Raw genomic sequence first — 15,376 nt, forward strand, 5'->3', positions numbered from 1 at the left:
ACACCAAAACAAAAAACGCAATTGAATCCAACCACCCTCGTGTGCTAATACCCAAATTTTGAACCACCATAAACGCAAAATGAAGAAGTCAATTTTTGGAATGTATGTAGAGCTCATGTATTAGGGAGGTTTAGCTGCACGTTACGAGAGCAAAAACGTAAACGTCAAAAAATTGTGTTGTGTCGAGGTGATCACCACTTTGGGCTTTTTCACTATGCTCACGTATGACGTCTTCACGTACGTACCTGACGTGAACAAATGGTAACTTCACGTTTGCTAAAAACGTGTGATTTTAACAACACGATTTTCTGACGTTACGTTCACGTATGTGCTTGCGTGACGTGCAGCCCTGTTACCGAATTTAGTTGTAAGTCACCTACCACTTTCCGTCGGCTCTTTCAAAGTCGCGCCTTGGAAACGATAGACAGAGAAATACTCCTTGTCTTGTGTTTCCTGGCTCGGCATGTCTTCCTCCTTTTAAAGCTGTTTCTGATAATGTCAACCTTAAAATTGTTGCTGGGATTGCTCTCTGGTTAATCTTGTACGGTATGAGACGGGTCTATGTTCACAAGTGTGTGCAAAATTTGTGCGTGTTGCATTTACTCTAGGTGTAATGCGGTGTAACCCAGTGTAATGCGGCTTGTGTGACTCCCTTCTTCTTTACAGACAGTGCGATCGCGCCGATAGCCAATCACATGCTACCTGCATATTCATTTATTGAAATGAGTTTTATTATGTTAATTCCAAAATTTCAGACATGAGGTCATCGGTTACGGGGTTTCCCCTAGAAGACCACGCGTTACGAGGTGGAATGTCTGTACAGCTGAACGTTCACTGTTGTTGCACTGGCGTAATCGGGGGGGGGGGGGGTTCCCATACCACATGCTTGCAAAGGTGTCACATTATTAAGCGTTCTAGTTGGTCCCTTTCTGCAGATGTCATGCATTGTAGGTAAATTGAGAAACCCTTTATTACTATCACGTATACTGGTGTTACAGGGTGCTAGCCTTTGAGCACCAGTCAGGTTTAACGCAGGTGGTGCATGGGGTGTAAATATTAATACAGTGGGAGGGGCGTGCATCCGGAACCCCTGCCCCACCCACTAAATAAGAGCAAAGGAATAGTATGGCCCATACATGGAATTCCCCCTCTAAAAAAAACAATCAATTAATTAACCTTATGTAAAATTACTGGAAAGGGTGTCTTTGCACCACTTGACCCCAATGCGATGGTCCGGATATGCCTCCGTCATGTTGCATAAATAAGTAGATGTGTTTTTAATATAGAAAACGGCAATCTCACAACTTCCATACAAACAAGACACAATCTTGATCGTTTGCATCTGCTTTTTGACATTCATTGGAGTTGACCTTGTAATGTGTTTGTAAAGTCGATTGGTTTGTTTTGTCAAAATTGGAATGCTGAATGTTTCAGGGAGAAGAAATGTTACTCCTCAACCTTTTCACATTCCAAGTTGTTTTTTGGTCTGGTAGGTTGAAGAGAGGCTTCAAGGTCAAGTTTAGTTTTTTTTATGCCACTCATTTCTCAGTAGAGATGGAGTTTGTTCATGAGTGTTGAAAACAAATTCAAGGCTATTATCACACGTGAAAACAGTACAAATTTCATGTTACCAGGTACTCTTTCAAAGCAAAATTTGAAACATGGCGTCATCAAACGCCAACAACAAATCGGTCCGTATACAATACACAAAGGAGTACTTGTACGGATATTCCTAGTAATGAAACAAAATGCAACGTGTAAAGTCAATTTTATGTCACAGTTAACGTTTATTGAGGCTACATTATGTTCACCATACACAGATTATTTGTTGTAAATAAGTTCTATAACTATTTTAGTTCCCTCTGAAACCTTCTTTAGCTTAAACTTTTTTATTTTTTATTAATATACATTGTGTCTAAAACTTGTAGTTTTAGGGAGCACAGAGTCACCCCTCATAATTGAAGAATTCCTTAAGTAGGAATTTTGGCACTTATATTAAAGTATGATCGATCTATGAACAATTACATTATTATACATGTATATTCTTTGGCAAATAATCTTGAAAGATACTGTTAAATTTTACGAATCTAGAGGTCCTTTCCTCAGACAACTGACCAGCATCTTTGAATTTATGAATAACTACTCCAAATTAGGTTCTATTCTGAAATCTGACCCTCCTGTCTGACTAATCAATATTATCTACTGATTTGAAATAAAAAGGTTTCTTATACAACGCTGCATTTACAGCAGATGTACAGTCGACCCTCGTTAAAACATTTAGCTGGGATGACAAATTGGCTTCTTGTTTAAAAGCAGTGGACACTTTTACTCAAAATAAATATTAGCATAAAACCTTACTTGGTAACGAAAAATGGGGAGAGGTTGGTAATATAAAACATTGTGAGAAACGGCTACTTCTAAAGTGGGATAGTTTTCAATAAAAAAGTAATTTTCCATGAACTTGATTTTGAGACCTCAGGATTAGAATTTGAGGTTTGGAAATCAAGCATCTGAAAGCACACAACTTCGTGTAACAAGGGTTTTTTCTTCATAGTTTTCTCGCAGTACGACGACCAATAATTGATCTCAAATTTTTCACAGGTGGTTATTTTATGCATACGTTGAGATACACTAAGTGAAAAGACTGGTTTTGACAATTACCAATAGTGCCAAGTGTCTTTAACTGGAACATTGTTATAAGAGGACATCAAATCGAAGGAACACAAAGCAGAAATGAGTTTCGGGACACCTCACATAAGCAGAATCTTTTCACCTTGCTTTCTATAATGAGGGTTGACTGTACACAACAAAAAGAAGTGTAAATTTAACAAATACTTTAAAGGCACTGGACACTATTATTACTCAAAATAATTGATAGCATAAAAAACTTAATTGTAATGAGCAATGGGGAGCTGTTGATATTATAAAACATCGTGGGATATGGCTCCATTCTGAAGTAACGTAGTTGTTGAGAACAAAGTTATTTCTCACCAGAATATTTGAGTTGAATTCTATTTCTAGACCTCAGCTGAGGTCTCGAATTCAATCATCTGAAAGCGCACACTTTGAGCGACAATGGAGTTTTTCTTCCATTAATTTCTTGAAAATTTGACACCAATTGAGTTCAATTGAGGTTTGTTATTTTATACAATAGTTGAGATACCTTAAGTGAGAAACTGGTCTTTGACAATAATTGCCTAAGTGTCTAGACCGACGGTTCATGTTGCTTCTGGTATAGTTCGTTTTCGTGTAACAGTGAGGAAGGAATAGTGTGGTTTCACTTCTTGCAGTGATTGTTGGGCGTTCGATGTGGAATGTCAAGACTGCTCCTTTCTGGGATGGATGATGCTGTTTCAGTATGTTGACTCTCTGTATAGTGGAAGATTAAACACAAAACAAAAGTTCTCATTAAACTATTAAAACCATGAGCTTATATTGGGGTGCTGTCAGAATCGTTGGATTGTTCAATTCTCTAAAATTCCCTACCATTTCTTGCTGCATTTCTTTAAGCAATACTCAATTTAAACAAATCCAATTTGTCATCACCAAAACACATTTTCCAGCTCCCACGCAGCTCCCCGTTTTATTTTGTGGAGTTTTACAAGTATTGAGAAAATGTAAGTATCAATGAGCCACAAGTGAACAGTATATTGACCGGGAAAATTTGAATTAATTTTGGGATGAACGAAGAAACAAATTTAAAAGGATTTTGAAAGGATTTGAAACACTTCCAGCTTCCTTTTTTCAAACATTCACATTCACAAGTTGTTTGTTTACATTACGATTTATTTTCAACACTTGGTTGTACATGTACATTTAATTCTACATTATTATGTATTACTTTTCTCAAAGCAAAGAACTCAATGTATTATATTGACCACACAACTTGTATTGCATAAAAAAAAAAACTACACTTGTAAAGTTCACAAATACTGGTTTGGTTCTTAAGACAACCCAACTTCATCATGTAAATTGCAGTTATGTTCAATTTATTGTGATTTCGACTCACCATGTATCTTGAAAACTAGTAGCCCACATAAACGCTGGCGGAGGTTGAACAACTTCGGTTTCTGGTGGTGTCAGTAATGACGACAGTGTACTTTCTGTTGTTGTGCTCGTGATAGTTAGCACTCACGATCACCATCGAAGTTTTGCCATTTCTCGGAAACCCTGAACCATAAACACCATATGAGCCAGTTCGTTTCCACTCTATTTTCACGGGATTTGACGCTTCATACTGTACTGTGAGCTCAACTCTACCTCCTTTTGAAGGGTATTTGTCATGAAGAGTGTCCACATATGGATCTGCAAGTAATTCGGAATTGAGTTTTGATGTTTGTATTGAATTTGTATGTTTTTAACTTTTTAATAACTTTTTTGTGAAGTGGTTCTGGTTGTAGATAATCAGAACAAAGTTTAACTTTATTTAGTTTTACAATATTTATGGCAGTGCAGCAGGTGGAACTAACGCTGATCGCATCTTATAGGCTAGGCCCCCTATTATTGGTTAGTTTAACATTTCTGTGTTTGCTGACCCGCAAGCTATACACGTGGTATTACTAGGGAAAATTACCCTACCTCGCCCCTTAAACATCAAAATTATCAAACACATCACTCTTTAAAATCACAAGCGCAAGTGGTTCAGTCAAAACGTAGGCGTACACCAGCCATGCCGAACGCCTACTCGGACAAACAGAAACCTTAAAAAAAAAATGCATTGAGAATTTGCTGCCGAGTGCATGCAAATGTAGTTTAAGTAATTACCATTTTCCGTAGGTTCTCTCAATGGTGCACTACTTGAACGAGATTGAGCGGAAAAATACTCTCCGTCTTCTGTTTCATATGTTCCCATCTTCAAAATAAATCTTCCTGCAAACTGTTGCCTAGAATGCTGGACAGTTATCCTGAGCAGTATACAAAGGCTCGTCACGAGTGCTTGTACAGTACGTGCAAAATCTGTGTGTGTTTGTTGGCAGATCAGAACACTCTCACTTTATATTTTGCTTTATTACTCTTTGCGCGTGGTGATATTGCATACTGTAAAGCGGTTTTGGTGCTCCTCCTTTTTTCTTTCGTCTACATAAACAAGTATAGGACGACCAGACCGATTTCAGCCAATCACAAGCAACATGCATATTCATGACTAAAATGTTGGTAGAGAACCCATACCGACAAAAATAAATCGTCGACTACGGCGGGGAATCCCCTAGAAGATTGTGAACACGTAAGAGGATTTTGCGGCGTTGTGGCTGGTCTTACTGCTGTTGCAGTGGCAAAAGCCAGCGCCCCCTCCCCCAGCGTAGAACCCACGTCTCTCTCTAAAATGTGTGCATGTTTATTGGCACACTATTTGGGTATGCCTTATCCATGAGACAAACGGGAGACAGCAGTCTCCACTGATTCTTAAAGACTATTAAAACTTGGGTAGTAGCCTAAACAAGTCATTGTTACTACCTAAAAAGGAAAATAGACATTTGAGCCGACGTAATTGTATTCTACATTTTGTTTATTTTCTACATCAATATTAAACGTCACACGGATCCACATTCACCATTAGCACACGTAGATAAAATGTCTTGTTCATTGAATGAAATCAGGAGTTGACACAAGTGTTATCTTTTTCATTGTTGTGATTTGACACATCAGTTTTTTTAATAGAATATGGACAAATTTGACAGTTTGGGATGGTTGTGGGATTGGTATTTTTTTATCGGTATGATAAGTAGGGCAAAATCTTGTAATCATGGTCTTAATAATAAACGTACAACAACCTTGAAATTACCTTTTTTTTACCATACAAATTTTGTCGTTTAACTTGAAACTTCCCGACTCGAGTATAAAAACCAGTTAAATAACTAAGTTTTAACTATGTTAAGCAAAAATTACGAACTATCCTTTTCTTTAATAGATACACCATTTTTGCAAATCACTACCCACTTTGTGTGATGTCGGTTAGGCATAATTCTTAATATTTGTTGAAAAGTGACCTGAAACGAAAGTCAAGTCTCACTAACAGGTTTTCTTTGTTGGCTTATTAAACTGATTTTACTTTGATTTATTTCATGGATTATTTTAAATGTCCGATGTTTACAGTCATAAAACTACGTTGTTGAAGAGAAGTTGCATGAAGCTTTCAATGTATGCAAGGCATAGTCTATACACAGTGATGTGTTATTCGCAAATTACATCCGAATTTGCTTTTCGGAAGGCCACAAAATACTATAAGGGGTCCCACATAGAGAGAAGTATTACAATTTTTGATGGTCCAGAATAATATTTCAGTAATAATTTCAAGGTATGGCGGAGGCACTTGTTAAAAAAGAAAAGTTGGTTGTGTTGAGACTTTAAAGGCACTTGTAACTATTGGTAATCACTGTTAGCATAAAAATGTACTTTTTAACGATTAATGGAGAGCTGTTGATAGTTAAGAACATTGTGAGAAACGGCTCCCTCTGAAGTAACGTAGTTTTCGACAAAGAAGTAATTTTCCATCTATTATATTTTAACATCTATTATAAAAGTAATTTTCCACTAAAATATTTGAATTTGGTTTCGAAACCTCAGAATTTGATAATGAGGTCTAGAAATCAAGCATCTGAAAGCACACAACTTCGTGTGACAAGAGTGTTTTTTTTTGTTCCATTATTATCTCGCAGCTTCAACGACCAATTGAGTTCAAATTTTCGCAGGTTTGTTATTTTATGCATAAATTATGTTGAGATACACCAAGTGAGAAGACTGGTCTTTGACAATTACATGTACGTAAGGTACATGGAAACGACCCTATATGTAAACTGTATGTTGTTAGTATTCTTCGAAGATTTTAGCTAGAGTGGACGGTCGATGGTTGAGTACTACATGGCTGCTCATTATAGATGTTTGGCTCAAGTCATTGCAGCATCTGCTGAATCTTCACAAGAGTACCTGTAGAATAAAATAAAAATACATACATAAGAAGCTGTTGCTTCGGTCCAAAGTTTGACACATGAAAACAAATAAACTCATAAGGTGTTGGATTGTTATTATTTTATTTTTTTTGGACATATTTTGGGGGATGATTGTTACAGCTTAATTCTTCATACAATTGCTAAGGTATAATAACACCACCCTGAATGTGCGTTGATCTCCGACCTTCAAATTGACACCATACAATGAGCCAATATGTACACTTAAATAGCTGTTGCTTCGGTCCAAAGTTTGACACGTGAAAAAAAAACGAACTCAAAATGTGTTGCAGTTTTGTTTTTTTGTTTTTTTTTAAGTTTTTTTTACTACTTTTACTTTTGGTTCGGGGGGGGGGGGCGGCGGATGATTGTTACAGCTTGATTCTTTTTACAATTCCAAAGGTCTAATACCCCATCCTGAATGTGCGTTGATCTCCGACCTTCAAATATTGACACCATACAATGTGCCAATGTGTACACTAACATAGCTGTTGCTTCGGTCAAAAGTTTTGACACATGAAATTGAATTGAATTAATTAAATGTAAGGTGTTGCAGTTCGGTGTTGTTGTGTGTTGTACTTACTATTTTGGGGGATGGTAGTCACAGCTTCATTCTTTATAGAATTGCACACCAACTGTCATCTACCTGTATTGAGATAAAAACGAAGTAAAACCATGTCAGGGCCCCTTGGATTCGGGATTCTTTGAGTTATTGTAAAAATAAAAAAAATCTCAATTTTGGATTTAAAAAAAAATCAGAATGGATTCGCCCATTCTGCTCTATTTTCATGATGTTCTTTTAAAAACCTCCCGAATCGTTACTCCTTTTTCAATGTTATATTTCTACAAAAGCTGTTATCTAGTCATCGGAACAGTATTTTATTACCAAAACTTTAGATGTACACTTCTTTATAAGTAAAGACTCCCACTCGAGTAATATATATGCCTGTGATTTTGTTCACAGAGCTTAGGAAAGTATAGAGTATACAGTGCTTACACACATCGGCGTAAATGGGTAAAACCAAAAGGTTAGTATTCTTTATCCCCGATGCAAATTTCCATCTATTAAATCGTTGAGGTACCCGCTGTTAAAATATATGATTCGAACTGCCTCTAGCTACCGGGCAATCTCGGTAGTCTAGTTGGTTAGACACTGCTCTAGAAATACGAAGGTTGTGGGTTCGAATCCCACCCGAATAATATGTCTGTGATTTTGTTCGCAGAGCTCTGGAAAGTACTGCGTTAACAGTATACAGTGCCAGCACACATTGGTGTAATTTGGGTTAAACCAAAATTAATAATGTTATTTATTAAATTTATAAAGCGTCCCCGTTGCTTGAAATCAAGCTGGATTTGGTATTTAAAAAACACGAGTAGATATTTATGATGATGAGTTTTGAAACAGCGCAATACTTACATCTACTTGGCACGACGAGCGAACCGGATTCAGGGACTCTACCTCTCTGCGTTGTTCGTCCTTTACCTCCACTGTGTATGTTCCATGGTGTGCTTTGGTGGCTTTGGCTATAGTGAACTGGAGAGTTCCGTTCCTGGACCGGCCGGTTTTTGTATAGATTTTTTGTTTGGCGTCATAAAGAGTGATGGTAGCAGGGCCTCTAAAGGTCTTATACCCCACATTGAATGTGTGTCGATCTCCGACCTTCATACCGACATAATACAATGTGTCAATTTCTGGATCTGAAATTAAGACAAATATACCATAATAATTATGAACTTTACAATTGAAAATTTAACACTGGTCAACCAGTCGCTCTTCTTATCGACACACGTGCCATACCTTTCTCTTGTGGTTCCACATTTCTACCTCCAGTATCTGCTGCAGGCCATTCCACTCTCACTCTTCCGCTAGGCTCGCTCATGTTTTTAAGATTTTCCTTAGATTACTACAAGAGAAGTTGAACAGGCGCTTCCAATTGCTATCAGCAACTGACTGAGCTGGTGGTACTCCGTTCACATTAAAATGGTCCTACATTTTCTACTTTACCGTAGCGTAAGATCGACTAATTTTAGATTAGGTAGTTTAAGCTATTGCAAAGTGGAGATTTGGTTCTCAAAATGAGATTGAACTCAGCAGAATTACCGAAAAGGCGACCCCACTTAAAGGACTGTGGTAAACGTTGAAGCTTATCAAACTGTGAAGGCGTTTAAAATGAAATGTGAGAGGCTGATTCTCCTCCTTATCTAGTAACTTACCCCCCTTTTTAATTGGTACGGTCCTTCAAAGCGGTGATTCTAAGCCTGACATCTCACGCCACAATTCTGGACGCGTGATAACTTCATACACCGGCCTCTAAAAACTGTTGGTTGCCCGCCGAATGTACCTTTGAACTTGCACGCAGTAATGCCAGTGTGTGTATCAGCCGTCTCGGAGTTGTAACACGTCGTTACTTGTCTAACCAATGGAACCATTCGGTTTGTAAGACCAGTGCCCTAACAGATTATTAGACAGGTGACCAGTCTGCTGGGTGAATGGTACTTTCTACTGGTGGCGCTGTTTGCGTTTTGCGATGGCCTCATCGCCTTCGCGTAGATACCGTCATAGGCCCTTTTCGAAACCACGGCTTCGGCTCATGATTCAGCTCAGACTAACTTGGCCCGCGGTTGTTTTTACAAATGCGCGTGCTTTTGTGTACGTGCTCAGGGCTCCAGACGCTAGGACGGTGCCTGAAACCGAATCCAAAGCCGAAGGCGTGGTTTCGAAAAAGGGCCACTGTGTTGTGCATACTAATTACTATACAGTATTGCGCTAAAGTGATGCATGCCCCATTGTTATGAATTGATGCAGATGATTTGTCATGTGAATTTGACCTCAAAAAGGAAGATAAGTAGATGTTAAAGGAAGACAATTCAAAGGACTTGGTCCAAGCTTTATAACTTTTTCTGTCAGGCTTGACTTTCTCCCCAGTTTTTTTAACTAGAGTTTTCTTTCGTGTCTTGTACTGTAACGAAACCATCACCCGGTAATTGTTGCCATAACAAAATGATCAGCAGCCTGCCACTGTCTCTGTGGAGTACAATCACGTACGTTACTGCATAATTACCACTGAATTTTAGGACACAACGTTGCGTGTCATTGGCAAGCGGTAAATAGTACAGGACTCATTCTTTGGTGTTTCTGATCAGCAAAGTGTGGGTTCGAGTTGCGGTATTGGCACTGGTGTCCTTCAGCTAGATTCTTTACCATAAATCACTTGTCTTTGGAATAGTATGTGACGATTGGTAGTACACGTAAACATAAACCAGAGCACTTATTGTGGAAGAGTATATGAGTTAACCTCGGTGTTTCTGGCTCACATATATGTAGCAATTCCTTGGTTTACAGGTTTTCTCAGGCTTGCGAGTTACAGTGATCACGTTCATTTATGAGACATCCTTGTTTTCATACCAGAACTAGAATAACACCACAAAAATGATATTCTCTTGTAACAATTACTGCCACACCTCTTTATAAGATCATACTGATCAAGATATTGGTGAATTTTTAACAGGACGTTTGAAAAAAAAAAAAAAACTAAACTTATGCACATATTTAATGATGATACATATATTGTCACATATAGCAGCTGAGATCAAATTATTAAATAAAAAAACGTTTGTTTAAGGAATACCAAACACAAGAATGTAAAACAACTGCGATGAAAATAACAAGTAATTCATTTATTAATTAGACAAGTTTATTAAATAGTCACAAATCGATTCATTAAGCACAAAGTGTCCGAACAGTATTTAAAAATATTCTGCCAATCAAAATGAGCTGGGTTTAAGGCACAGATTGAACATGTGACATGATATTAATATTCTGAAAAAACATAATTACTTTAGGGTTTGCTTAACGTTTTTGGGGGTGATTAAACCGGCTGTACATCCGCACCCTATCTGTAGCTGACCCAACAAAATATCTATTAGTTCATAACCAATTAATTTATAAGTAAACTATTTTCACAGCCATGTCTCCCGAGATGAAATAAATAAATAAAAATCAGATTTTTTTAAATTGTTATTGAAATAATACTTCACAACCCTTTAGCTAGGAGAATACCTTAATGAAGATTTTAAATATGTTTCTATTACTGCCAACCAACGTGTTTTACTTTTGTCTCTCGGCTACAGCTTCCCTGCAGCCCTGCAGATGAGTTGTGTAAAAACAAAATCTTGTAGCGGGCAGGCTTGCAGGGTTAAGCAGTTTTATGAAATTCTCTCTCTTGATTTGTGATAATCAAAACAAACTAACAAATAATAAAAGCTGACTAATACATTTGTTAATGACAAAAACCTTCGTGATATTGTCCGTCGTGATATCTTGTGTTAGAAACAGTACTGGTGTCGAATTTTCAGCAGAATGTTGATGTTTAAAGGAACATTACAAAGTTTGTAGGGAAAAAGTTGTGTGAGATCACAGATTTACAACTTACACGGTCTAATAATGATGATAGTGTAGAAAACATCCCTTAAAGGGTCTATGTAACTTTTGTAGGACAAGAAACACAATGTCCACAGATTTACACTAAACTTACACAGTTTGAAGATAATGATAGTAGAAAGCTTCCCTGAAAATAATATGACGAGCTGAGGTGATGTAGTTTTGGGGAAATGAGTAAAACAATGTCATGAAAATAATTTTCGTCTCATGAGACGAAAAATATTTTAATCATTATTACAAACGTATTTTCATGACATTGTTTTACTGATTTCTCAAAAACTACAGCACCTCAGTAAGTAATATTTTAAGGGAAGCTTTCCACTATCATTATCTTCAAACCCTATAAGTTTAATGTAAATCTATGGACATTTTGAAAAGGTACCCAAATCCTTTAATATATTTCTGCCTGAAATTTCATATTTGATGAGGAGTAAATAAAACTTATTTCCCGTTTGGGGTTTACTGCACAGTGAGCGTTTTATTCATTTTTTGTTTTAATCGATGTCATGTGAAATGTGTAATCGGTTTGTCACTAGTTTATCGTGATCTAGACTTGATGGCCGATCGAAATCTAACTTCTACAGGTTTTTCAGTTTATGTATATAGTGGATTACATAAAGTGCTTACTGCCAGCAACTGTTTTGTTAGGAAAACCCAATTCTGTAATGTTCATTTAAGAAGTGCTACGCGGATCTGGTTGATCGTCAGTTGTTTGTGGTTCGACTCCTTGCAGCATCTGCTGAATACTCATCAGTTGAAGTACCTATTCCACAAAATAAATGTTTGTGCACATAATTATTAGGGGTTGTTGCTAACAATAAAAGCTCGACAAAAATAAATTTTTAAATGTATGAAATAACAAACATAGCGGTTTATTTTATTTTGAAATTCTTAACTCACCTTTTGAGACACTGTTAAGCTTCAACCGTTATACTATGCTGCAGTCGCACTGAGGTTTATTCACCTGTTATTTAAAGTTAGAAATCAATTGTGAAAGTAACTCAACTTCTTGTGATTGAAATATTTAAGGTGATAGTTATTAACAGATTTTCAGCATGTCTTGTGACACAATGAGGCTCCAACCATGGAGGAAGAAATACTTCCATGCTCCAGAAAAATCTGCATTAGATTCTTACGCGCTGCTTTGTTTTCATTGGTTGTGTCTGGTTACAGTCTCTTATGGTATTGTACTAAAAAGTGTCAAGTCTTTGACATTAGTGTCCGTGTTTGAGAAATGTTGTAACTAAATATTTGATAACTTGGAGCAAGTTCGAGTGTGCACAATGGTTAACTAAAGGTTGACCATTTTGGCTCGAACCCAGGCTGGTCGACCATTGGTTGACTACTGTGGTCGACCATTTGGAACCAGCCTCGAGCCCATGGTTTCTTCACTGGTCCCAACAGCATGTTCCATTCTAACATGTGTAAAGCGCAGAGGGGAACCAGTGACACTAACGCGAAAAGACGGAAGGTTGACTAGACTTCCAAATGAATCGTTCGAGTGAGTGCATCACTGCGCATGTGCGTTGCTAGTCTGTGGTCGACCACTGGTGGAGTAAATGTGCGCACTCGAACTTGCTCTAGGAATCGAATACAGAACCATTCAAATACAAATTGATTGTCATTCAAAAATACGTGTGCATTTGGGTTAACAGAACAGTAAATATGGACACCTTTGGTAATGGTCAAATACCGGTGTTCTCACTAGTGTATTCCAACATAATGTGCATAAAATAACAAAATGTGTGAAATTTTAGACTCAATTGGTCATCCAAAGACACCCTTGTTGCACAAAACTAATGTGTGTACTTTCAGCAGCATAATAAAAGGCTTTAGCTGAAGTCTTCTATTATTTTAGTGAGAAATTACCTCTCTCAACCAAAAAACTACGTTACTTCAGAGGGAGCCGTTTCTCACAAGAATTTATACTATCAACAGCTCTCCATTGTTCGTTAACAAGTACATTTTTATTTATAATAATTACTTTGAGTAATAATCAATAGTGTCCAGTGGTTTTAACCACGTCTCAAACCAAACTAGTTTTTGTATATAGGCTGCCTTTTGGATGTGGTAATATTTTTGGAGTGAGCACTTTGTACTTACAGTCACTGTGAATGAAGTGCGAACCGGGTTCTGTGATGCTGCCTTTCTACGGCGTTCATCCAGTATCTCCACTGTGTACACTCCACTGTGTGCTGTGGTGGCCTTTGGTATGGTGAATTTGAGAATTCCATTCCTGGTACGATTGAATTCTTTGTAGGGTTTGTTAGCGGCGTTACGAAGACTGATGGTAGCAGGGCCCTTAAAGGTCTTATAAGCCACCTCAAATGTGCGTTGCTCTCCGGCCTCCATACTGACGTCATACATTGTCTTTATTTCAGGATCTTGAATTGAGAATTAAACAGAAGTAGGGTTTGTTGGGCAGTGTCCAAAAAGTATATCTAGGGTTGCAGTCGTAATTGTTTTACTTACGGACAAACGGTTATGAATCATTTGTGTGCGTGATTTGACAATTTTTACTTAAATCTAATAAACAAATATTCTACTAATGAATCCCACCCCCCCCCCCCCAAAAAAAAAAAGAAAAAAAAAAAAAGAGGCCTTGTCTTACTCCCTAGTCACAGTTTGGTACATCAAAAGTCCGTCGTACTAATTTGCACATTAAATACCAAAAGTATTTTAGATTTGTGTGTTATTCTTTGCCTATCATACCCATCTCTTGAGGTTCCACGTTTATGCCTTGAGGTTCTGGTAGAGGCCACTTCACGTCCACGTCACCTGGCTCATTCATTTCAAGGGAGATATTCCTGGTCTCTCGATGTGTAGAGAGAAATTGAACATCAGCAACTGACTGAGCTGATTGTAACTCCGTTTACATCAAAGTGGCTCTATATTTTATAGATCGGTTGACTGTTTGCGTCCAGTGGCGGAACCATGAACACTTTACTTTAGATTTGGGGAGTGTAAGTAATTGCAATTGGAGGTTTGTTTTGTACTGAGCTTGCTTTTGTTAGCCTAATGCAGAAACGATTTCTCGAAAATGTGGTGTGTGAGATACATTTGCTCTCAACGGCAAAAAGGCAACGGCAAACAAGTAAACAAAAATGTTTATTCCTTCTTTTGTTCTAACTTCATTATCACCCCTTTTTTAAATTAGTACGGTCCTTCCAATGGAGAACACTGATATATCAGAAGGGTCTTTTCACTCTTACGTCATTGTTTCACTGGAAATGCCATAAGCAGTTGCGGTTCAACCTTCTATGTGTCTAGTACTGCACTATATGGACATTTCAAAAGCACTAATTGGTTGATGATTTGCCGTGTATTATTGGTTAAAGAGGGCAAGGCGACTAATGTTTGACGTATGAATATATATGGTGGCGCTGTTTAACGTTTTGCTATAGACCTTTTCGCAAACACCCATTGCGCCAGCCCTAACTGTTGATTGAGGCGCATGCTGGTCTATCTATAGGGATCAAACTTGATCGCTGTAACTAGACCAGCATGCACCCCTTTCCACGTCTAATGCGCACGTACCGAGTATTTGCGATAAGGTATTATGGGCCTTTTGGGGGCGCGTAGTGATACCACGTGAGTAAATGGCCATGCACGTTGACCTTCATGGTAATTTGCATATCAAAGGAGAAGTAGTGTTGCGCCACAATGCTGTATGCAAGCTGTATTTTTGTATATATATTTTTTTAATATTCATGTACACCAACCCAGAAATATTACTATGTACAGGATGCAATGGATTGGAAGTGTTCGTGGTTTATTTAGGTCGCTGGTAGATTTCTCAGTATAAGACAACTTTCAGCGGGACATATAATTTGATCTTAGGGTAGTTTGAAATTGTCAGATTTGTGTGATTTCAAACTCGTCATGTCTGCCTTGCAGGCCTGCTTATTTATGGGGGCAATGAATGCAATTGCCTCCATGCCCCCTGGTCAATGCCTTGGTGCCCTTGAAATGCTCCAGTAGAAATTTACAA

General features: G+C 37.8%; 3 protein-coding genes and 1 long non-coding RNA gene across 6 annotated transcripts in view; 1 reads left to right on the forward strand and 3 right to left on the reverse strand.

Annotated features, from left to right (window-relative positions):
• The window catches only part of LOC139945462 (phospholipid scramblase 3-like), a 99,861-nt gene that overhangs the window by 37,303 nt on the left and 47,182 nt on the right, over positions 1 to 15,376 (forward strand). The gene's annotated exons all lie outside the window — the stretch shown is intronic.
• Positions 1,767 to 4,986, reverse strand: LOC139945080 (uncharacterized). The gene is made up of 3 exons (XR_011787053.1): positions 4,765 to 4,986; positions 4,010 to 4,305; positions 1,767 to 3,369 (listed from the first exon to the last, which is right to left on the reverse strand). It is a non-coding gene; the product is annotated as an uncharacterized lncRNA (long non-coding RNA).
• Positions 5,489 to 8,912, reverse strand: LOC139945093 (uncharacterized). The gene is made up of 4 exons (XM_071942350.1): positions 8,743 to 8,912; positions 8,362 to 8,642; positions 7,528 to 7,590; positions 5,489 to 6,924 (listed from the first exon to the last, which is right to left on the reverse strand). The coding sequence occupies exons 1-3, from the start codon at positions 8,822 to 8,824 to the stop codon at positions 7,561 to 7,563; spliced, it is 393 nt and encodes a 130-aa protein (XP_071798451.1). The 5' UTR covers positions 8,825 to 8,912; the 3' UTR covers positions 5,489 to 6,924; positions 7,528 to 7,560.
• On the reverse strand, positions 10,607 to 14,530 carry LOC139945076 (uncharacterized). The gene is made up of 4 exons (XM_071942329.1): positions 14,098 to 14,530; positions 13,489 to 13,769; positions 12,286 to 12,349; positions 10,607 to 12,148 (listed from the first exon to the last, which is right to left on the reverse strand). Exons 1-3 carry the CDS (start codon positions 14,174 to 14,176, stop codon positions 12,314 to 12,316), a joined length of 396 nt encoding a protein of 131 aa, XP_071798430.1. The 5' UTR covers positions 14,177 to 14,530; the 3' UTR covers positions 10,607 to 12,148; positions 12,286 to 12,313.

Source organism: Asterias amurensis, chromosome 12 (assembly GCF_032118995.1).
Source record: "Asterias amurensis chromosome 12, ASM3211899v1".
NCBI classification, from domain to species: Eukaryota; Metazoa; Echinodermata; class Asteroidea; order Forcipulatida; family Asteriidae; genus Asterias; species Asterias amurensis.